The sequence below is a fragment of the Crotalus tigris genome, unplaced genomic scaffold (genome assembly GCF_016545835.1).
Source record: "Crotalus tigris isolate CLP2741 ecotype Arizona unplaced genomic scaffold, ASM1654583v1 scf7180000024474.295514, whole genome shotgun sequence".
Lineage (NCBI taxonomy): Eukaryota > Metazoa > Chordata > Lepidosauria > Squamata > Viperidae > Crotalus > Crotalus tigris.
In genome coordinates this window covers 106,916-131,551 of record NW_024100645.1, presented here as the reverse complement: position 1 = coordinate 131,551, position 24,636 = coordinate 106,916, and the positions used below count along the sequence as shown (strand labels likewise).

At 43.6% G+C, this 24,636-nt stretch overlaps 1 protein-coding gene across 2 annotated transcripts in view; it reads right to left on the bottom strand.

Moving 5' to 3' along the window:
• Positions 1 to 396: 396 nt before the first annotated feature.
• IL17RE (interleukin 17 receptor E) overlaps positions 397 to 24,636 on the bottom strand; it is a 39,765-nt gene continuing 15,525 nt past the window's right edge. For both annotated transcript variants that reach the window (XM_039333356.1, XM_039333357.1), the window contains 13 exons: positions 23,629 to 23,752; positions 21,798 to 21,931; positions 20,231 to 20,299; positions 19,775 to 19,841; positions 14,977 to 15,164; positions 14,572 to 14,625; positions 13,529 to 13,576; positions 11,857 to 11,902; positions 7,752 to 7,903; positions 7,518 to 7,586; positions 6,141 to 6,192; positions 3,087 to 3,194; positions 397 to 1,870 (listed from right to left, as the gene is read on the bottom strand). In XM_039333356.1, coding sequence (XP_039189290.1) covers positions 1,176 to 1,870; positions 3,087 to 3,194; positions 6,141 to 6,192; positions 7,518 to 7,586; positions 7,752 to 7,903; positions 11,857 to 11,902; positions 13,529 to 13,576; positions 14,572 to 14,625; positions 14,977 to 15,164; positions 19,775 to 19,841; positions 20,231 to 20,299; positions 21,798 to 21,931; positions 23,629 to 23,752 — 1,806 coding nt within the window. In that variant the 3' untranslated portion in view covers positions 397 to 1,175. The remainder of the gene's footprint in view (positions 1,871 to 3,086; positions 3,195 to 6,140; positions 6,193 to 7,517; positions 7,587 to 7,751; positions 7,904 to 11,856; positions 11,903 to 13,528; positions 13,577 to 14,571; positions 14,626 to 14,976; positions 15,165 to 19,774; positions 19,842 to 20,230; positions 20,300 to 21,797; positions 21,932 to 23,628; positions 23,753 to 24,636) is intronic.

Below are 24,636 nucleotides of genomic sequence, written 5' to 3'. Positions count from 1 at the left end.
GAGACTGCACAGATGGGGGACAGAATTGGGATATAGGAATTAGTAACGGGAAGAGCTAATTCCCTGCTGGCATAGCTTTTTGCTAGCACATAGGTAAATGGAGAGAGTCTCCACTCAACAGTGGGGAATGACCCTTAGTGTACTATCTAGGACAGTGGTTCTCAACCTGTGGGTCGGGACCCCATTTGGGGTCGAACGACCATTTCACGGGGGTCGCCAAACAACACAGTCCACCATTTTTTTCCCCCTTTTCCTTAGCTGTGCTACTCCCTTTTATTCTATTAGCTTTTGAAAGCCAATAGAATAGACTCTCTTGAATAGAGTCTAATTCTATTGGCTTTCAAAAGCCAATAGGAATTGTCCAGGCTGTCTCTGCCCTGCTGAGCCCGCCAAAAATCCCATTTTGCAAACGGTGCTGCACCAGTTGAGTAGTCCTCGACTTACGACCGGTTGAGTAGTCCTCGACTTATGACCGGTTGGGGGTCGCGGCATTTAAAAAGGTTAAAAACCACTGATCTAGGAGATCACTATCTTCGGATTTCGTGCTGGTCTTTGTGTTTCCACTAGTAGAAATGTTAAGGACCCATGTTTTTTTTGGGGGGGGGGAAACATTCTGAAAGGTGTCAGAGATGTTCTCCACCTTCTGTGGGTTAGAGTCCTGAAGTGATGGATGGTGAACAAAGCAAGAATTCAGTCTCTCCATTTAGTCCATCTAGCTTGCAGCAAGATCCTCTTCCCTGGGCCTAACCTGGCTGCTTTTTGACCAGCTTACCATCCTCCAGGAGGAACTGGCTAGGAAGCAGCACCTGTGAATCATACACACACACCTGCCCACAACATTCATATTGCACCAACCCTGCTTTCGACAGCAAGGCAACATGACCGCCTCTTTGCAGTACCCTATCATCTCTATGGCAACAGATGCCATGACCATCAGGTGATGGAGGGGGCTCTCTGGCAGCCAGAGTAATCTCTCTGCTTTACACGTTTAGCTGAGCTTGGACCCCTTCCTTTGTATTTTTGGCAGTGGCATTACCAGCCAAGATGCCATTACAGATGCCATTTCACAGGCATCATAAGGAAGCCAATCCTTCTGAGGCCCAAGGACTACCTTCTGCCTACAGATAACCAGTGGGATCGATCCCATTTTGCAATACACCCTCAGTCCACAGCCCTCAAGTGCAGCTTGGCCTGTGCACCTTGAGTTGAGCGAGGGGGAACAGGGATTCCTCCAGTCTCTTGACGTTCTTGCTCCATGGTTGATTCCGCTGCTTCCGTGAGCTCCTCTTCTTCTCGGCTTTGAGCAGGTGGCAAACAAGGGCCTTGGCGCTAGCATGGAGCCAGCTGGGTCCTGAGCTGGAGTTGCCCTGCAGGACCCCAACCAGGTCTGGCAGGTCCTGAGGCAGGCGGTAACGGGGAAGAAGGCGCAGAGCACGTGGAATATCCCGCCGGTCGCACAGTTTATTGAAATAGGCAATGATCCAGTCACATCGCTGGACTGTTCCAGACACACCCTGAAGTTCACTTTGTAGACAGGCCATGGCTGCCCCAAAGAGGTCATAGGGCTCTGGAGCTTTCCTACCATGGCTACTTGCCTCTCCTTGCCAGAGTCCATAAGCGCGGGCACTGCCCGCACTCCACAGCAGTAGCACCTGGCCCTGCTTGCGACCCACGAGTTCCCGTTGGGCATACACCCAGGGCAAGATGCCAAGTCGTCCCACATGGCCCAACTCCCAGAGGTCCAATAGCACAGGGCAGCCCAGCGCCGACCTCAACAATGCAGCAAAGGAGCAGACCAACTGTGTGTGTTCCTCTGAATCAGGAGAATAGATCAGCAGGATGGGACAAGAATGGTGCCGGCCGGGCGCATCTGGAAGAAAACAGAAAGGAAAGGGATGAGGGATGCTTCTTACAGGAACTTGGGTCCTTTTTTTTATTGGAATCTAATAACCTGCCAAGGAACAACTGATCTTCCAAAACTTTTAATTAGCGAGGTTGTTTTATTGTCCTGTTATATTGTTTCACTTCCCCAACAACTATTTCTAAACTATTTCTTTTATACTATACTCTTTTATTGTAAAGGCTAGTCAAAGACTGTAATGAGATATTTGATTTGACCTTGCATTTCACATATTTATCTCAAAGACAAAACACACGGTAAAGGTAGAGTTTCTTTTTTTTTTAACAATCCACATTTGGAAGCCTCAGAAATAACTCCTTAAAGTATGTACATGCACCTGAATCAACTCAAATTCATTTCTTTTTAGCCTTTCTCTCTATGCCATCGTTCCCAGTACATGTTCCATTTTAGTTTGCTTGCGTTTTCTTTTATTTAGATCCATGTAGATACAACATTAAACCAGCACTGTGACAGTGTTTAAAATACAGATTACTGAACAAGTTAGTGTGGACTGTTGTATATGTAATACTAAGCGAATATACATGTCTCAAGATCCTGTAATAATAATAATAAGCCCTGATCAGCAGATCTACATACTGGTAATCCTCGACTTACAAGTGTAATTACAAGTGTGCAATTTTGGTTGTTAAGTCATGACCGTGATTAAGTGGCTCATATGACCACAACCAAAGTTACACTCTCTTTTGCCACAATCATTAACCAAACGCCAGGGTCATTAAGCATAGTTTGCTAGGGGAAGTTTGAATGCAGGTTGTAAGTATTCTTTTAAAGGGTCTGTTGTAGCTTCAAACGATCACTAAGTGACTAACCAAGGGCTGCTTGTATTGGGCTATGACCAAATACAACAAACCAGCCCCATTTAGCATTAAATGTGTATCAGGTGTATGCATGTTGCAAAAAGTGTATTATCCTTCTGGCTGACTACCGTAGGAGCCTGCATTTCTCAAGAGTCAGGATGAGTTGGAAGGGACCTTGGAGGTCTTCTAGTCCAACTCCCTGCTCAAATGGCTGTCCAGTCTCTTCTTGGAGGCTTCCAGTGATGAAATTGAGAGGGCTCTGCTGCAAAATAATATGTTCTGTTTCGCTGCTTGAGATCGGTACAAGTATAGAATCCCCTTTCCTCCACCCACATCCATTATAAACCAGTCCTTCTGATGCTTTTTACCTCTACGGAGTTTGTGCATATTCCAGTGAATCAGGAAAATCGCCAAAGCCAGCAATCCCAGGCCCAAAACTACAGCAAAGACCAGCAACCCCCAGCGTCGTTGAGAAACTAGCAGAAAAAGAAATTTGAAGGAAAGCGATGTAAAATCGCTGCAGGAAGTAATTCTTGATCACCTGTGCATTTCTGCAGAAATGTATTCATGTGTTATCTCCTACTTATCACTTTTCCCCAATCTGGGCCCGTCAGGTGGGATTCAGCCAGTTTGCACCACTTCGGCAGAATTGGTAGCTAATTTTTTGTGGCCCAGGCCCAGAATGGACGTCCAGAAGCGACATCCACACAGAGAACCGGTTGTTCCCATATTTGAATCCCACCACTGGATGTACAGTATATACAGGTAGTTCTCAACTTACAACCATTCATTTATTGACCATTCAAAGTTACAACGGCACTGAAAAATGTGACTTGCAACCAGCCCTCACACTCACAACCAACATAGCATCCCCACGGTCATGTGGTCACAACTGCTTGGCATCTAGCCTGTTATTTACACTGTTTGCAGTGTCCTGATCCCAGCCAGCTTCTAGCATGTAAAGTCAATGGGAAACGCCAGATTTACTCAAAGGCTGCAGGATTCACTTTTCAATTGCAATGATCCACGTAACAACCTTGGCCAAATGGTTGTAAAAGTGGGCATGATTCACCTAATAATCATTTTACTTAACTATGGAAATTCTGTTCTCAGCTGTGCTCGTAAGTCAAGGAATACTTGTGCCACAGTTCCTCAGACCATCTAGCTCAGGGGTAGGCAACCTCGGCTCTTTTATGACTCATGGACTTCAGCTCCCAGAATTCCTGAATCAGCATGGCTGACTCAGGAATTCTGGGAGTTGAAGTCCATGAGTCATAAAAGAGCCGAGGTTGCCTACCCCTGATCTAGCTGGTCCTGTGTGGCCAAACACTTCTGGAAGGCATCAAGTCAAGGGAAGTTTAAATAGTACAGTGAATATTTTTTTTAAGAGTTGACCCTTATGTAGCTAAGACAGCATTGTTCACATGGACAAGGAATTTTAAGGAAATCACATGTCCCAAACTGAACCCCAAAGGGAAACAAACCTCTCAGGAAAGAAAATCCTACAACTGGTGACTGAACATGTTCAATTTGCATTAAAACTCTTTTTGGGAGTGGAAAAAAAATCAGAATATAAAAAGCATGAGAAAGGGAATTGAGTAGAACCCGGTGGTTTTCAAACCTGGCTAGTTAAAGGTGTGTGGACTACAACCAGTGGTGGGATTCAGCCAGTTCGCACCAGTTTGGCAGAACCGGTAGCTAATTTTTTGTTGCCCAGGTACAGAATGGACTTCCAGAAGCGGCATCCACACAGAAAACTGGTTGTTCACATATCTTAATCCCACCACTGACTACAACTCCCAGAATTCCCTAACCAGTTGAAATCCATACATCTTAAAGTTGCCAAGTTTGAAAAAACACTGGGATAACCAAAGAAAGAATAGTTGATTGGCTGAACACATACAGAACTCAAGTATGTTTTGAAAAGCACACCTCTGAATTCTGCAGCATAATTATTTCTCTTTTTTGTGTAATACATTAGGGGAATAAATCTGATTCATTATTTGCATACTAGACAATTTTTTTAAATCAACCATCCATTTTATGTGATACAAGGTTGAAATCATAGCGCCCACTTTAAATAAAATGTTACAAACTCGTAAGGAAACAGGATGGACTGAAGGTAAGATTGGAAAAACAAGAAACGGAGAAAATGGATCTGCTGCCCTCATTGCAACATTTTTATCTGTGCTTTCCCCTGTTAATCTTTAACTGACATTGTCATATCATTTCTTCTTGTGGCCATCAGAGAGGGAAAGGAATGCTAGCAATTCCTCAGATTGCTGTCATTAATCATGTCATTCTGCTTTCTCAGGAATGTCCTAATGCTTTCATTCATTGGTTGGAACCATCATTGTCGACCCTTCTATAAATCCTCTAGCTGTGATGGCGAACCTTTTAGAGACCGAGTGCCCAAAAACTGGCCCTGCCCTTGCTTCACCTCCTGCCACGGCCCCACCTGCCTGCCCGCAGATCACCCAGGCAGCCCAGCAGCGCCATGGCGTCCACACCCTCTGCCCACGCCCCGCAACATCAACTGTGCATGATGGGGCGTAAGGGCAGAGTCTTGTCTATGCTGTCTGGCTGCCATATCCTTGGCTGTGCTGCTCCACATGGGCCACGCTCGGGGGCAACTCTCCTCCAGGGGGGCTGCTGGTCGCGGGGGGAGGCAAGGCTGGGGCAATGGCACGTATGCCCACAGAGAGGGCTCCGAGTGCCGCCTCTGGCACACGTGCCATAGGTTCGCCACCACTGCTCTAGCTTGTTTCTTTAAGACAGACATGTCAAACACAAGGCCCGGGAGCCAGATGCGGCCCGCGAAGTGGTTTCATGTGAGGGAACGGCCCCCTCTGCCTTGGCCCTGGCCCAGGCCAGCCGGGAGCCAATGTACAATTTTGTGGTGGCCATCTATGCTGAAATGCATTCAGTCGTAGCTCCATAAGCCCCCCCCCCCCCGCATGGCCTGAGAGGAACAGTGAGGCTCCTCCAGTGGATCATGCCTTGGACTTGCCCTGGTCCCACCCCCTTCTGCCAGAGACCCTCAGATCTGTCCCACTCCTGCCCAGGCCCCCACAGGCGCCCTTGACGCGAACGGTGTAGAGCTGGCCACATCCACCCAGTAGGCCACACCCACTCCATCCACACCCACCCAGTAGGCTGCACCCACCCTGGCCACACCCACCCGGCCCCCTGAGGGCAACCGCAATGCTGATGCGGCCCTCAATGAAATTGAGTTTGACACCCCTGCTTTAAGATCTGGAATTTCTTCAAAATATTTGAGTAAGACATAACTCCGGTGAGAAGACCCAGGAGTGCTCTCTCTCTACCTCCCAAGAAGCATCATAGAAGACACAATATAATTGACATTTTTCACAATAGGATCACACAGCCTCCTGTTTATTTAGCCTATTCTTATAACTTACCATCTGGACACAGGAGTCGCTTGCCAGCAAACTGTACATCAGAACGCCACACCTGACAAGTGAAACAAAAAAAAGAGGTGGAATGGGACAGTGGAACTCAGTACAGATAGTCCTCGACTTACAACAGTTCATTTAGTGACCGTTCAAAGTTACAACGACACTGAACAATGTGACTTAGGACCGTTTTTCATGGTTACGCCCTTTGCAGCTTCCCCATGATCACGCGATCACAGATGCTTGGCAACTGGTTCATATTTATTGACCCGTTGCTGTGTCCCAAGGTCACATGATCACCTTTTTGCAATACTCAAAGTCAGTGGGGAAGCCAGATTCACTTAACAACCGGGTTACTGCAGTGATTCACTTAACAACTGAGGCAAGAAAGTTCGTTACAAATGGGGCAAAAATTACTTCACAGATGTCTCACTTAACAACAGAAATTTTGAACTCGGTTGCGGTTGTAAGTTGAGAACTACCTGCATAGGGATGAAATGTGTTAATATGCACCTCGGTGCTCCCGTTGATCTGGCATATTATTCGTATCAAGTTGTTAGCTAATTTGCAGATGCAGGCAGTCCTCCTCTTGGAACCATTTGTCCAGTAACTATTCAAAGTTAGGGCACTGAAAAAAGCGACTTACGACCGGTCCTCGCATTTATAACCACTGCAGCATCGCCAAGGTCATAGGATCAAAATTCAGGGGCTTGGCAACAAGCCGATATTTATGATGGTTGCAGTATCCTGGTCACCATTTGCAAACCATACTCAGGTGGCTTCCGAGAAGCAAAGTCAATGGGGGAAGCCAGATCCGCTTAACAGTGATTCGCTTTACAGCCGTGGGAAAAACGTCGTAAAATTGGGCACAGCTCACTTAACAACCTCCTTACTGAGCAACGGAATTTCTGATCCCCCATTGCGGTCATAAGTCGAGGACTACCTGTAACTTTAGCAACTGGGCTTAGTAGCTATTCAAAGTTACAACAGTGCTAAAAAAAATGACCCAGCCATTCGTCTCTGCATTTGTGACTTTCACAGTCTCTCTCTCTCTCTCTCTCTCTCTGCTCTTATTTTCACCTGGTTATTCACCCTGTATCGAGATGTCCTCAGAGAGAAAGAACCCCCAGTTCTCCTGAAGGAAATAGCCGGAAGCAAAAGGAAAACCGAAATAAAATCGTAATCATAACGAAAACCATAACATCCAGGTGGTGTGATTTTCACTTAGCGACTGCTTTGCTTAACAGCCCAGTTGCCAGTCCCATTTCCTCCCTAAACTACCTTTAATTGACTCCCTATAGTAAAACCGTACAAATTTCACTAAGGAATTACTCCTTCCTTAATTAATTGCGAAGTGATGGAAGAAGGTAAGCTAGTCCTTACCAGTACACAACTTGTCAGGGCTGTCCAAGGAAGAATGAGGTTCAGTTCACCCAAGGCAGATCCTCCCGTCTGCAAAACATAACCTTGAATTAAATCCAGGCTACATCCTTCCTCTGCTACCGCGTCCATGTCAAGTAGAACATCATATTTTAGGCTTTCCTCATCCAATAGTCATGACTGAGATATTTCTGGAAACTACCTCAAATTCCTCCTCTTGAGACGGGAGTCACTTACATGGGAGATGGTATAGACAGATGGTTCAGGTCTGCAGTGGCTTGAAGATATCGGCTGGCATAAGGCTGAACTAAAGGAAGCTGGTGTGCGAGAACGGAAGTTTAAGTGAAGCTGCAGGAATTTCTCACTGAGAGAGACATTCCAGGTAGTATCTAGAAAGAAAGAACAAAGTCGCTTGTGTACATTCTTCAGTCAATGCCCTATTACCGTGGTGGCGAACCTATGGCATGTGTGCCATGGGTGGCACGCAGAGCCCTCTCTCTGGGCACGTGCGCTGTTGCCCCAGTCCTAGGCCTTCAGCTGAGTTTTATAAAACCTTTTCGCTTTAGGCCTCCACTGCCGTGTGCAAAAAAAAAAAAAAAAAGTTCAACTTTTTTCAATCATTTTCAACTTCTCGTGGGAAAAAAAAACATCTCGCAAAGTTGGAATTGATTGACTGAACGTTTTAGTCCCACCTAGTCTGCCATTACCACCGCAGCCACACCCACCCAATGGGCCATGCCCACCCAATTGACCACACCTACCCACTGGGCCACACCTACCCAGCACCCGACGATACATAAGTGGGTTTTGGGTTGCAGTTTGGGCACTCAGTCTCTAAAAGGTTCGCCATCACTGCCCTATTATTTCCAATCTTTTGAGAAGTATGCTATATGGAAGCCCTCGACTTACGAGCGAAATTGAGCCCAAGATTTCTGTTGTTAAGTGAGATATGTGGTAAGTGAGTTTTGCCCTGTTTTACAACCTTTCTTGCCTCAGTTGTTAAGTGAATCATTGCAATTGAGAAGTGAGCAACCCGGTTGTTAAGTGAATCTGGCTTCCCCATTGACTTTGCTTGCCGGAGGTTCGTAAAATGTGATCACATGACCTGGGGACACAGCAACGGTCATAAGTATGAACCCATTAGGGAAGTGGAGTTTGGGGACTGAACCAGTTAGGGGACTGGAGGCTAAAACATACAAGGAACGGTTGCTGGAACTGGGAATGCCTAGTTTAATGAAGAGAAGGACAAGGGGGGACATGATAGCAGTGTTCCAATATCTCAGGGGCTGCCACAAAGAAGAGGGAGTCAAGCTATTCTCCAAAGTGCCTGAAGGCAGGACAAGAAGCAAGGGATGGAAACTAACCAAAGAGAGAAGCAACCTAGAACTAAGGAGAAACTTCCTGACAGTTAGAACAATTAACTAGTGGAACAACCTGCCTCCAGAAGTGGTGAATTCTCCAACACTGGAAGTTTTTAAGACGAGACTGGACAGCCATTTGTTTGAAATGGTATAGGATTTCCTGCGTGAGCAGGGGGTTGGACTAGAAGACCTCCAAGGTCCCTTCCAATTCTATTATTATTGTTGTTGTTGTTGTTGTTGTTGTTGCTGCTGCTGCTGCTTACTGCTGCTACTACTATTATTTGCCAAGCATCTGAATTTTGATCACTTGATTATGGAGATGTTGCAAAGGTCAATAGTGTGAAAAATGGTCATAAGTCACTTTTTTCAGTTCCATTGTAACTCTGAACGGTCACTAAATGAATTGTTGTAAGTCGAGGACTTTTTGTAAGTGATAAATATACTTACATTGAGGTCATTAACAAATTCACCTACACCGAGGATTCTGAGTCTTTTCAACTTTTGGGTTGAAAATTCTGTTTTGCAGAATTCCATGACTGAAGACTTTGTACGCATGTAGAATTAAGTACAGATAATCCTTGTCTTACAACCATTCATTTAGTGATCTTTCAGAGTTACAACAGAACTGAAAAAGGTGATTTATGACCGTTTTTCACACTTAGGTGCAGCATCCCCATGGTCACATGATCAAAATTCAGACAAGTGGTTCGCATTTATGACAGTGTCCCAGGGTCACGTGATCACCTTTTCCAACCTTTTGACAAGCAAAGTCAATGGGGAAGCCAGATTCATTTAACAACTGTGTTATTAACTTAACAAGTGCTGTGTTTCACTTAACAACTGAGGCAAGAAAGGTGGTAAAATGAGATGAAACTCATTTAACAACTGTCTCGCTTAGCAACAGAAATTTTGGGCTGACCTGTGGTAATAAGTTGAGGATTACCTATACTTCTCACTTACCCAATAAATTTTTTTTCATATTTAAGAATTCCCTAAAATTCATTGAGGTTATGTACAAAGGTCATGATCCCAGTTGTGGAGCACCAATGCTAGTTTGAATATCTTTGGGAAAATAAATTAAGTTTACTTTTTCAGAGAGCTGCTGCTACTTGGGTAGACTAATTTTCCAAGCCCAGGATATAGACCTGATATAATGAACTTTAACTTTCTTTATCTCTAGCTAGCTAGACCCTGCTGACTGGAAATTAAGAGAACGGACATTCAACATATCTGGAAGATCACAGGTTGGGAACATTGAAATAGGCTAGATCGATGAATGATGCAGGCTCCGTATAAGGCAAGCATGATGCTTACAGCCAATGATATAGGACAGATCTGACCTTTTGCTTTGATTTCTAGAAGATCCTGTTTCCCAAAGGTTTGAATATTAACGAGTCAATGTTTCTCACTCGTTCTGGCCCAGATTATATTGTTGAAATGAAGAAATACTTCACAACAGAGGAATGAGGCAAGTTTTTTTTTTATGTGAAAGACTTGAGCAATCAGGTCTGATTTTAAAAATAAATAGTTGAGCTCATCTTAATGCCTAAATCTTGGACTTTTTTTTTTTCAAAAAAATCAGATCTTATAAGTTTGAAATCTGCCCTTTTTTGACTACTTCTACATTTTTTCCAATTAGCAGTCTTCCTGGAGGTAGTGAGCTAGTGCTACCTGTCTTTCTGATAACATTACCTTCTGCTCCTGTTCAGTTATAGCTGTACATACACTATGTATCTTGAAGACCAAAAGGTCTTTCAAAGCAAATAAGCATTTCATTTTATATCAGTGGTTCTCAACCTTTTTAATGCCATGACCCCCAACCGGTCATAAGTCGAGGACTACTCAACTGATCGTAAGTCGAGGACTACTCAACTAGTGCAGCACTGTTTGCAGATTGGGACTTTTGGCGGGCTCAGCAGGGCAGAGACAGCCTGGACAATTCCTATTGGCTTTTGAAAGCCAATAGACTTAGACTCTATTCAAGAGAGTCTATTCTATTGGCTTTCAAAAGCCAATAGAATAAAAGGGAGTAGCACAGCCAAGGAAAAGGGGGGAAAAAATGGTGGACTGCGTTGTTTGGTGACCCCCGTGAAATGGTCGTTCGACCCCAAATGGGGTCCCGACCCACAGGTTGAGAACCAGTTTTATATCCTTTAAAGTTTCATGTCGAAAACTACTATCACATCTACCTGGAAATTGTGAAAATGTTAATCTCCTTGCTTAGCATCCTACCACTGGATTCAGATCACAAAATTCCATTCATTGATTGCAACTTGCAGTATACAACACAGAACCATTCGCCCCACATCTGGTTGTGATATGTACAAAATGGACAGACCTGTAGCATGACCCATTTATGAAGCACTCCAGTTTTTCCTTTTAACCAGGATTGGATAGAAATCCCAGAGCATAGTCTTAATGTTAAGGCTACACCTCAGAAACTATGGTTGCGGTTAAATAAAAATTGTCTCTATTAATTATTGCAAACCATTACTTAGGAATAAACTCTCAGAGTTGCTCTAGGCCAGGGGGTCTTCAAACTTGGCCCTTTTATGACTTGTAGACTTCAACTCCCAGAATTCCTCAGCCAGGCAAGCTGGATGAGGAATTCTGGGAGATGAAGTCCACAAGTCACAAAAGGGCCGAGTTTGAAGACCCCTGCACTAGGCATTTGCAAAGGAAATTCGAATGGGCAGACCACAGGCTAGAGATACTCAAAGAGAATCCAGACAGTAGCAGGTTACAAAGCAAAAGGCTTGTAATCACAAAGGTTCATTAGCTGATGAGTACCAATTGTGAAGATATGATGCTCATGAAGAGTTTATTCAGAAGAACAGTACAAAGAAATTGATATTCCTGAATGAGGGGCTTGGTATCCTAATAAACTCATTCAATTCAACAGGTAGAGATTAATCATTAATCCCAGGGTCTCTCCCTGAAAACAAAGATGGAGGTTCGCATTGTGACTTAGGTAGACTCACCTGTCTGGCGTGGGCACTCAGTGTGGCTGCTGTTCATGTAAGAAAACTTAAAAAAGATAAATGATTGAGTTGTGACTCATCATATAAAACCCTGTAGTTAATATTTACACAGATTTAATACTCAAAAAAAAATTAAGTCCTCCTGCTAGCCTCATACCTTTCTTCATTAAATATTTGTCATACAAATTAGAAAGAGGAGCTGCCCTAAATCAAAGGATTGAGCTATAGTAAATGTTTTAATTATTGCCTCAAGGATGAAGCCTGACTATTTAACTTGATTTTAAAGACTTCTAGAAATGAAGATTTACTACAATTTTATGGGGGAGAAAAATCTGTAATTCAACCAGTAATAATAACATTGTTTTAAAAATTAAACTTTGCCAAAATCTCACTGGACCTCGTGTACTTTAGTCTAAACTCTCATGACATCTCATACAAGATCAAAAAGATCTAATGTGATTTGCCATCATTTCTATTTTAATTCAATTTGGGAAGCCACAGGGATGTAGGCAAAGCAGAGGTACCTTGCAGATACCATATTAGCAATCCCTACGTTAGATATTTTTTTCTAAGGACTGAGTCATTTGTAGTCATGCAGATGTAGCCAATAGCAACCTTTTAGAGGTATCACATCATCATCTTCTAACACTACTTGAGATAATCCACAGAATTTTAAGTAAACATGCATATTATATGCTGCTATTGTCTATTGTCCTTGGAGAAACTTTCTATGCTTTTTATTTATTTTGCTTGTTTATTTAAAAGACTTACATGGCCACCTTCTTATACAATATAACTCTGGATAACTACAACAATCAGATTTCTATACTGTAAATGTATGACAGATACATTTTAAAAGACTTTTTGATGACTGTTTACCAAGTTTCAAAGATTTACAAAGACATAGTTTGGGCTGAATGTTTGGAATGGCGCATTTTGCTTTAGAGGTGGTCCTCAGTTTATAGCCTTAATGCAGGGGTGTCAAACTTGTAATGTCACATGATGTTTCACGACATACCGTGACTTTTTTTTCCATTGCTGGGAATGGGGTGGGGGCAGTTTTGCCATGAAACATCTGGCCCATGGGTCAGCAGTTTGACACCCCTGCCTTAGTGGAGTCTGCCCCTCACAATCATAAGTTATGACTGACCTGATTTTATGACCTTTTTGCAGCGATCATTAAATAAACCAATAGCTCACTATGGGCTGTTTTTGCCGAAAAATGGAAGTAAGTGTCATTTTTTGACAAAACTCTCATAAAATGCGGGTCATGTGACTGTGAGACAATGAAAACAGCTGTAAATGCGGGCCAGTTGCCGAAGACCCAACGTAGAGTCACATGATCGCGGTGGGAAGGGTCACCTTGGAACTGGATTGTAAGTCCCCACACAAGGAGGTTCACCATAACTTCAAACAGTTGCTAAGCAACAAGTCATAAGTCGGGGACTCCCTATATACATGCATCATGCCTGTGTACTTTCATAACAGCACAGATACAATCTTCTTCAACAGCATCTAAACTAGATAAAGTTCATTGCTTTCACTGTACGCTTGTATCTTCAAAATTCAAGAGCTTTCCTTAGACTTGTAATACATCATAGTAACTCAGTTCTTAAGCAGCAACTATCTTGTAAGGATGTAATGGGTGTCTGTGTGTAGATGGATCTCTTACCTTGAAGCAAAGCTGTGGATTCACATCTACGCTTTTAATGATGTACGCCTAGAGTAAGAACTACATATTAGGACAATGGAAGGGATCATCTCTTTCTTTCTGTTTTTGTCTCTGTCTCTGTCTCTGTCTCTCTCTCTCTTTATCTCTTTATCTCTATCTCTCCCTCTCTCTCAAAACCCATAATTTCTTTGTGAAATTAAGTCCTTCTTGCCTCTTAATAATGCTGGTAAAGCAAACTCAATCAGCAAATCTTTCTATTACTATATTTACAAGGACTAAGAATGGGGACTATGCTGCCTCCAGATGTTATTAAAAATCAGGAGCGTTTGGTTGCATTTTTTCCAACTTGTTCAAAATGTAGTAGTTCTAGTAATTATAGGTGTGCTGGAGTTCATCCACATCAGTGGTCCCCAACCTTTCCAATGTAAGCATAAGCACCCTCCGCTCAAGGGCTCTCTGCTTGTGCAAGTGGAACTTCATGCGCGAGACAAGGGCCTACCACCCATGCGAGTGGGGCTTCACGCATGCGCTTATCCGCCACTCACATGCTTGCCCATCACTCGCATGGCCCGGTTTTGAACAGGCTGCGGCCCCTGGGAGGATTGGGGACCCCTGATCTACATAGCATCTCTAACACAAGAGCTGCATTTGGTACTGGTTAATTCTCGGCTGCAATTTAAAATGCTGATTGTTACTTTGGAAGCCCTATATGCGCAGGCCTGGTATCTCCAAAACTGCTTGCTCTGAGCCAATTTACCTATCTAATGAGATTGGAAAGAAAAGCCAGATTAAGAGTCCCGCTTTTGAAGGAATGTGATCATCAAGGACCTGGTGCACAAGACTAAGGGCCCCTCTTGTGGAGCAGACTTCCCCCACATATAAGGTCATCCTCTTCCCTCCCGCTTCCATGGAGCAGGGGTTTTTTGATCCATCTATCGGAGATTGGCCAAAAGGATGATTTCGCCCCAAGGTTTCCAGACACGATGAACTGATTAGGTGGGAATGTGATTGTGATTAGCTGTGGGATTTTTAGTCTTACTTACTGCGATAGGAAGTGTAAGACTCTCGGTGTCTTCACCCTGGAACGGCATAGAAGCCTGAATAAATAAAGAAAATAAGTCAAATGAATTCCGGAGGAACAATGTCCAAACCTCTCAGAATGATCTTCCTGCACCTGCTTCTCTCTCATTTCCTCAGCCAGCATGGCAGGGTGAAAGAGGCTCTCTTGGAATCTGCCTGATAAGGATATTCCCTTAGCAAACACCATTCTGCCTTCCACCTTTTTCTTCCATCTGTTCAGGAGATGGAGGGGGTCAGCGTAAAGCCTCCACTAAGGAAGTAAGTTCCCAGAATCACTTGGCCTTCATTTTGCTACTTGGCTGCCCTTCATCAAGTCACAAAACCTTGTTATTCTCATCCCGTTCAGTGTGTTCTCTACGTCCCTTCACCTTGCTGGCTTCAGGGATGGTGGAATTGGGGATATCTTGGCAGGTTGCCTCTGGAGCAGAGTTTTCCTTCCAGCAAAGTGAGACAGTGGGCTGAAAGAAGCAGCGTCCACTCAAAGACACGGCCATTTCGGTCCTGTCACTGGAACTGAAGTCATGGAAGCACGCTGAGGACCAGAGATCTGCAGCATCTGGCAAAATAAGCAGGGAATATATTTGAATGAATGAATGAACCAATTTCTATGATTTTATGTTATAATAATAGTAGTAAAGTTGGAAGGGACCTTGGAGGTCATCTAGTCCAACCCCCTGCTCAGGCAGGGAACCCTACACCATTTCGGACAAATGGCTGTCCAGTCTCTTCTTAAAAATTTCCAGTGTTGGAGCATTCACCACTTCTGGAGGCAGGTTGTTCCACTGATTAATTGTTCTCACTGTCAGGAAGTTTCTCCTTAGTTCTAGGTTGCTTCTCTCCTTGATTAGTTTCCATCCATTGCTTCTTGTCCTGCCTTCAGGCGCTTTGGAGAATAGCTTGACTCCCTCTTCTTTGTGGCAGCTCCTGAGATATTGGAACACTGCTATCATGTCCCCCCTCGTCCTTCTCTTCATTAAACTAGACATACCCAATTCTAGCAACCGTTCCTTATATGTTTTAGCCTCCAGTCCCCTAATCATCTTTGTTGCTCTTTGTTATTTCTATACTGCCCATTTGGGGAAAATGGAGGGTCTCTAAACCTGATAAATATGATACGATAGATAAATATGATAGATTAAAGAATGAATGAATTAAACATTTCTAAATATATACTAATTTCTGACAGCTTTTCAGTTCCTCCTCTGTGTTCTGATACTATGACATTAATATTGTATTATATTGTAAGGTATGTCTCTAGTGTTGATTTTGTCAAGAGAAACAATCTTTTTCCAGAAACCCCAGACAACAGCTCTGTTTTGTTTAGAAATACTCTTTTCTCCCTCCTGCCTGCATGTAGTAATCCATTTGATCTGTCACAAAGAATAATCTGAATTGCAAAGGCGAGTATGAGTTTGGGAAATGGATTTTGGATTAGTTACAAACAAGCCTACAAACACCTGTTAAAAACACATGTTTTTAACAGGTGTTTGAGCCGAGGTGGCGCAGCAGTTAGAGTGCAGTACTGCAGGCCACTTTAGCTGACTGTGTTCAGCAGGTCAGCGGTTCAAATCTCACCGGCTCAAGGTTGACTCAGCCTTCCATCCTTCCGGGGTAGGTAAAATGAGGACCCAGATTGTTGGGGGCAATGTAAATATATATATATATATTATTTACCCTGGTGATCATTTTATTTCCTATCATGAACACTCCCAGGGTTCACGTTTTTAATTTTCTTAAACGCATATATATATATATATATATATATATATATATATATATATATATATATATATACACACACACACACACACACACACACACACACACACACACACACACATTGCTTACTGGTGTACACCGCTTAGAGAGTGCTTGCACTTAAAGCGGTATATAAGTCTCATAAATAAATAAATAAATAAATAAATAAATAATGTTGGTTTCTACCATTCCATTTCCTACCTACAGCTATCCCAGCTGAGTAACTACTCTGTTTTCTCGGGTAGAAATAAATATGGAAGAGAAAATGATCTTTCCTTCCTTCCTTCCTTCCTTTCTTCCTTCCTTCCTTTCTTCCTTCCTTCCTTGCTTCTCCTTTTGACATGTTATACATAAGGTAGGTTACAAAATAAGATACTACATAGTTTCCCAGAAAATTTAAAATATTACAACATGTTTGAAATAGTTCTAATTATTAACTATACAACAGTGAGTTGGCACAGAGAATGTAATTCATCCAAGAAACACAGATTGAAATTATGTAAAGTTATCCTGTTTTATCTTCATAAAAGTCCCATAAATTATGTTGGATTTAAAGAAAACAGCTAAATTTCCACATTTATAATGGCCACAATTTTGTTAAATATAAACTGGCTGGGTTCAAATCTCAGAAAGACTAAAGCAAATAAAGCAGGTTAAGGCTGATGTTTGAACCTGGGCAATGACAGCCAACTAATCATTTATTAGCTAACTGATTCTGCAAACATTTGCTAAGCACAACTTGAAAATAACTGTTTCAAACACCAGCTCTCTGTTTTTTGATTGGTGAACCGAGCAAGCGCAGTGCCCCTGTAGCAGAACGAAAAGGAACATTTTCAGACCTTGACAAAGACCATTTACAGTACAGACAACATATGTATTCATTAAGCAAGCCAGAGATTCAGTATAACTGTAACAGAAGTGAAGTATTGATTGATTCAGTTTGCCAATAATCAGGCAACGATCTGGCAGAATTTAGTTGTATCTGTTATGTATAGTAAATTTTTATTTATGTGTTTTAGGTTTCTGCTTCTCTGTGTGTGTATGTGTGTTTGTCAGTGTGTCTGCCTTCACATCATTCTTGACTCCAGGCAAGTCCCTGGACAAGTCTATGATGTTTTCTTGGCAACAATTTCAGAACTTCATTTTTTTTTTCTTCTTAGGATTGAGAGAAGGTGACTGACCCAAGGTCACCAGGCTGACCTCATTAAGATTTCATTAGGTAAGACTAGAACTTACAGTCTCCTGGTTCCTAGGCTAGTGCCTTAAACCAGGGGTGTCAAACTCAATGCATCAGCATTGCGGTTGCCCTCGGGGAGGGAGGGGGTGTGTGGCCAGGGTGGGTGCAGCATATTGGGTGGGAGTGGGTGTGGCCTACTGGGTGGGCATGGCCAGCTCTACATCATTCGCGTCAAGGGTGCCTGTGGGGGCCTAGGCAGGAATGGGACAGATCTGAGGGTCTCTGGCAGAAGGGGGTGGGACTGGGACAAGCGTCAAGGCATGGTCCATTTCTTCATTCCTCACAAAGGGTGATACCTCCCCAGCATGCACCCAGAGGCTGGGACTGACGCGGCAGGGGCTGGTTCCTCGCTATTTCTAGACGGCCTTGTGGAGCTAAGACTGAATGCATTTCAGCATAGATGGCCACCACAAAATTGTACATTGGATCCCGGCCGTCTTGGGCCGGGGCAAAGCAGTGGGGGCCGTTCCCTCACTGTTTCCAGGATGGCTTCGCGGGCCACATGAAACCACTTTGCGGGCCACATCCGGCCCCCGGGCCTTGTGTTTGACATGTCTGCCTTAAACTATTATTCTAAACTATTTTTTTATGTAGAAATTAGCCAATGAATATTTCATTACAACAAGATAAACGATGTCTGAACAACAAGGTACTGGTAAAAAGGTGAGGTTAATAAAAACACAAAAACAAAATCTGTTCTCCATATTGATCTATTGTCTTCCCGGTTACATTCCAAATTACTAGTTTCCTGCTATCATATCAGTCTGTTTCTTGCCTCCAAGCTAAATAATAGACTTCCTGAGTAGAGAGGAAAAACCGGCAAGGCTCTAAAGGCCACTAAGATATGGGCATGAAGTATGAATATATAGAGATAATCCACACTTACCCACTATTGAAAAGTGACAATAAAAAAGCTAAGAAGGAACAAAAAACACTTTCATAGCCAACATGCATATAAGCAGGGATTAACACCAGACAAAAATCAAGCAAACAAGATTCTTATCAAGGAACTGTCAAAGACAGGATCACACCCCCATCAACACTGGCAGGGCAAACTATTATATATAAGCAGGGAACAAACCCCACAGTCCCTAGCACTGGAAATATTACCTAGTTGGGTAATGAAATGCCTGCAAGCAAATAACCAAGCTCAGAGCACCAAGGATTCCACAATATGGGTATAAGATACCTTGGTACTCAACTGCTTTGAAACTCATCAAATTTGGTATTCAACACATTTTGATGTAAACATTTTGTCCTGGTATTCATTGTTTGTTCAGTAGTCATGCACAAGTTAGAATTTGCCGGGGTTGGCTACTTTGTGACTCACTACATTATTACTTAAAAGAAAAATGAGTTTGGCACTCATCATGGTCAGTACTCATCATGTCTCTGGGAATCAATTAACGATGAGTCCCAAGCTACCACTGTATTTGCCATTTGTGAGCCAACAACTCTTCCCATAACCTATGACACTGGTGGCGAACCTATGGCATGAGTGCCAGAGGCGGCACTCAGAGCCCTCTCTGTGGGCACACACGCCATGCCCCAGAGATGGCAACCGTCCCTCTTCAACCAGCTGCCTGCTAACTGGCCGAGGTCCTACATGGCCAGATGCATCCCAGCACCCATGCGCTCGCTGGCCTCTGTGTGCAGGGGCCGATGGCGTCAGGCAGCAGCCACCCTGGCCCCTGCCTCACCTTTCCCTGTGACAATGGCACCCCCGCCCTGCCTTGCCTTACCTCACTCCGCAGGACGAGCCTCCTGCCCATCACCCCACCTGCCAGAGACCCCTTGGATCTCCCCCATCCCTGCCCGGCCCCCACAGGCGTCTCTCCCCACGAACAACATCGAGGTGACCACACCCACCTTGGCCACACCAACCCAGTCTGCCATGACCACCACAGCCATGCCCTGCCAGAGACCCCCTGGATCTCCCCCAACCCTGCCCGGCTCCCACAGACGTCCCTCCCCATGACCACCATAGCCATGCCTATCCAATGGCCACGCCCACCTGGCACCCGCCGATAAATAAGTGAGTTTTGGGTTGCAGTTTGGGCACTCAATCTCTAAAAGGTTCGCCATCACTGACCTATGACATCCCAGCTCCCGATCAACCAATTAATTAAAAAAAACCCACTGTCATCAATCTTGTCTAAAGCAGAACTCACAGGCTTCTGGCTGATACTGGAATGGACACACAATCTTGCGTAAGCTGTCTCTGTAGTTATGCGATGCCTGCAGAAAAGAAAGCTAAGTTAGAAAGATCCAAGTTGACTACTTCCCATTTTTTGGCCAAGTGGTTGACCTCAGGTGGGGCCAAGGATGGGAATTGTCCAGAGCCCCTCAAATAATATCTGCCCACCTTCTGCAGAGACCAACACAGGCATTTATGTTTAGGCATTCTATATTTTTGTTGAACAGCACCCAGAGTCACTTTTTTGTGTGTGAGATGAGCGGCCATATAATGTTGATGAATAAATAAATTAATAAAATATGCAAAGGAGTCTAGTAAAATCTGTCAGGAGACTGAATTTTTGCAGGGTCCTTTAATCCCTCTCCCCAAATTTTACATATTGTCCCACTTCGAAGAATCTCACTCAGAGTTCTTGAGACGATGCACACACCTCTATGCACAGACAAGGAAGAAGGAACTCATACTGCAACACTGCAGGGCGATGTTTGGAAACCAATACCTGGCAGAAAACAAGCGATAAAAAAAATAAGCAAAATTCCACTTCGAGTTTTACAAGAGTCACCAATGATGACAAAATAGAGCAAAAATAAATTGAGCATTAAAAAAGTCCCTCCAAACCAGTGATTCTCAACCTTTCTAATGCCGTGACCCCATAATACAGTTCCCCATGTTGTGGTGACCCCCAAGTGGGTGTGGCCACCAATAAGAGGGAGTAGGACAGCTAGGGAAAAGGGAAAAAAATGGGGGACAGCATGGTTTGGTGACCCCCGTGAAATGGTCATTCGACCCCAAATGGGGTCCCGACCCACAGGTTGAGAACCACTGCTCCAAACAAATTCAGAGTTCCAGAATTCATTTACCCCACCGTATTTGGACTATTACAGATGGTCCTTGACTTACAACCCTAACTGAACCCAAAATTTCTGTTGCTAAGTGAGCTTTGCCTCATTTGATGACCTTTCTTGCATAGCTGATAAGTGAATCACTGCAATTGTTAAGTTAATGTCAAGGTCCCAACTGACAGACCCAACCAAACAAACACCTTCAAGGCATTCCGATCTCTTAATTAACTTTATTGAGCACATCACTTCAGCACCAATGAAAGCAAAACCAGCTCTGGCAAGGCCCCTCCCAAGCCCACATAGTAAAAACATTGAATTCTCCCTCCTCTCTCTGGATCAGGTCACGTTGCCCAATCAAGTAGAAAAATATTGTTATGAGAAAGCATCTCTAGGTCTGGCCAGACACCTGGCGTAACGTCCTTGAGTCTCACAGTCTGGCTTCTTAATCTTTGAAGTCTTCATTCCAAACCTCTCTTCCCTCCCCCCAAGTTCGTTGGCAAGCTGAGAAGCAATATTTGTCACACCAGCAAATCTGTGCTTTGAAACTTGACAGTTAGTAGCATGTTTATTAAGTGAATCTGGCTTTCCCATTGGCCTTGTTTGTGAGAAGGTACCAAAAGGGAATCACATGACCCCAGGACACTGCAAAAGAAGTGTGAGTTGCCAGGCATCTGAATTTTGATCCCTGGAGATGCTGCAATGATTGTATGTGTGAAAAATGGTCGTCGCTTTTTTTTCTAATGACGTTGTTAACTTTTGAATGGTCACCGAACGAACTGTTGCAAGTCGAAGACTACCTGTGATGCAGTTTTATGGTTTAATCGTTCAAGTGATTTTTTTCTATGTATTTTTGGGGGAAAAAAAACAACAACAGGGGGGAAACGAGCCATCGATTGGCCATCCCTAGATGGCGCAATGGGAAAAAGCTTGGAGAGCAAGGATGAAAGGAACACTGTGAGTCACAACAGACATCATCCTAGGCTGCCCTTCGGCGTTCCTGATGCCAAGCCAGAAAGGTTTGCTTCCAACATTTACTTCTACTAACACTGTTTGCTTCCTGAAATGCACCTGGCCTCAGTTTCCCTTTCTTTTAACCACCGTCCCCTGTGCCACAGGTGTTCCCCACATTTGACTTTTCTCCCATTATGATCCTACCTGCTGATGGAAAGATTGGTGCAGTTCTGTGCATTCCAGCATCAGCTGATGGCAGAGGCGCACAGTGACGGCCTTGGAAGCAGACACCTCAATAGCCCGGGCAGCTGGTACCCATCTGTAGCGGAACTCAGGTCCTGAAGGAGGGGGACATGGGTAGAAAATTAAGCCTCGTCACACGACAGGTTCCTTTATAGCAGGCATGTCAAACTCGCGATGTCACATGACATTGCACAACATATCGCGACTTTTCCCGCCGGCAATGGGGTGGGCGTGGTTTCGGCATGATGCATCCGGCCCGTGGGCCAAGAATTTGACATGCCTGCTTTGTAGCAATAGTCTCCCCTGTAATTATATCGCTTCATTTATTTTTCTGGTTTCCTGTGCAAAATAGTCTCTTTTTTTTTTAAACAAATTTTATTTTTAATAGTTAAAAACAAACAAACAATGGATTTAACGTGACATTCCAGTATATACATTCTTATCAGATTATTCCACTTTTTACAATCAATTCTTCATTTCTATGTATACATCTAAGTTTTATATACAATACTTGTTCTAAAATAACATATATTTCTATCTTAACATTCATCTTTAATCCCGACCGTCCTCTTCAAATTCCTCCAGTGGTAAAATTTATCCCAGGTTTCATAATAAACTGATCCACATTTGTCTTTTAATATCATTGTGAGCCTGTCCATTTCCGCACATGCTAATATTTTATGTATTAACTCTTCCTCTGTGGGAATTTTCTTGCTCTTCCATTTTTGCACTAAAGCAAGCCTAGCTGCAAGTCAGGATGTGTAGCAGCAGATAGATTGTTCCCTTGTCATACAAAATAGTCTCTTATTGTCAAGAGGCTACAACCACATAGCCTCCTTGCCATGGCACAAAGACGCCCCACTAGTTTCCCCCTCCCAGGACATGACTTCATGGCAGTGACTGTACAGGCAGTCTACAACTGAGCCCCAAATTTCCAACACTAAGCAAAGTGGTTGTTTAGTTTTAGAGTTTTGCCTCATTTTACAATCTTTTTGGAAAAGTTGTTAAATAAATCAGTGCAGTTTTTAAGGGAATCATGTGGTCATTAAGCAAATCTGGCTTCTCCCCCTGACTTTGCTCGTCAGACACCAGCTGGGAAGGTTATAAATGGTGTGACCTTTTGCTCACATGACCCCCCCCCCAGGACAATGGACCTGTCACAAATACATGCCAGTTGCCAAGCGCCTACATTTTGACCATGTGACCACAGGGGATGCTGCAACAGTCCTAAGTGTGAAAAACGGTCATAAGTCACTTTTTTCAATGCCCTTGTAATTTCAAACAGTCACTAAACAAATGGTTGTAAGTGGAGGACTATCTGTATCTTGTTATCAGCTCACACCAGAGGGAGCTCAAAGTTGGCTGCAGGTACTCTGTTCTGGAAGTGGTGTTTTCCCCTCTTATTCCAGTTTAAAACCTTCCAATGATCTCCTGACCATTTCTCTTCTTTACTTACTAAATATTTTGCAACTCCCTATGTGAGAGCCGTAGTGAGCGCTGTGGTTAGAATGCAGTATTGCAGGCTACCCACTGCCAGGAGTTCGATCCTGACTGGCTCAAGGTTGACTCAGCCGTCCATCCTGCCGAGGCTGGTAAAATGAGGATGCAGATTTATTGGGGGCAAAATGCTGACTCTGTAAACCACTTTTGCTGTAAAGCACTACGAAGCAGCATATAAGCCTAACTACTATTGCTAAGGTTTTTGATGTCCAGCAAAAGTAGTTTCAGTTTTCTAAATATACATTTGAAGATTCTTTGTCATGAGGTGATGTGCCCTGTAAAGTTGTCTTACCTGGTTGGTTGTCAGTGACTGCATAGCTTTGGTTGAGTTTGAGCATCCCAGGAGGAATGGTCTTCACTGAGACGTGTACCTGCTCTCCACTGGCCACCTGGAAACTGTCAAACTGCATCTGCCACTGGAAAAACAATGCTGGAGTCAGAGCCCTTCCTCTTATTATTCCTAGCATGTGAACCAGGATGGATCTTGCCAAGCCTCCAAGGTAGACCAGACTAGAAAGCCAAAGCTTTGGTCACCACGATGTAAAAAAGATGTTGAGACTCTAGAAAGAGTACAGAGAAGAGCAACAAAGATGATTAGGGGACTGGAGGCTAAAACATATAAGGAACAGTTGCTGGAACTGGGTATGTCTAGTTTAATGAAGAGAAGGACAAGGGGGGACATGATAGCAGTGTTCCAATATCTCAGGGGCTGCCATAAAGAAGAGGGAGTCAAGCTGTTCTCCAAAGCGTCTGAAGGCAGGACAAGAAGTAATGGATGGAAACTAATCAAGGAGAGAAGCAACCTAGAACTAAGGAGAAACTTCCTGACAGTGAGAACAATTAACCAATGGAACAACCTGCCTCCAGAGGCGGTGAATGCTCCAACACTGTAAGTTTTTAAGAAGAGACTGGACAGCCATCTGTCTGAAATGGTGTAGGGTTTCCTGCCTGCCTGAGCAGGGGGTTGGACTCGATGACCTCCAAGGTCCCTTCCAACTTTATTATTATTATTATTATTATTATTATTATTAAAGTCATGCACAATTATAAGCATATAGTTACATAATTGTCCAAGTCTGAAGGTTTCCGACTTCCTCCGTTTATCTTCCTGAGAACTAGGGATGGTTTTGTCTAAAATGCTTACTCGAGCTACAGGGCTTGGCCAGGCTCAGGTTTCTTTTAACCTGCCCATTGTCTTGGTTAAGGCTCTTTCTCCTGTTTCTCAAAATTATTCCTTCTGCCCATTACAGATCTTTGGCCTAATTCAAGATACACTAAAAACTACCACCATTTGAACTGT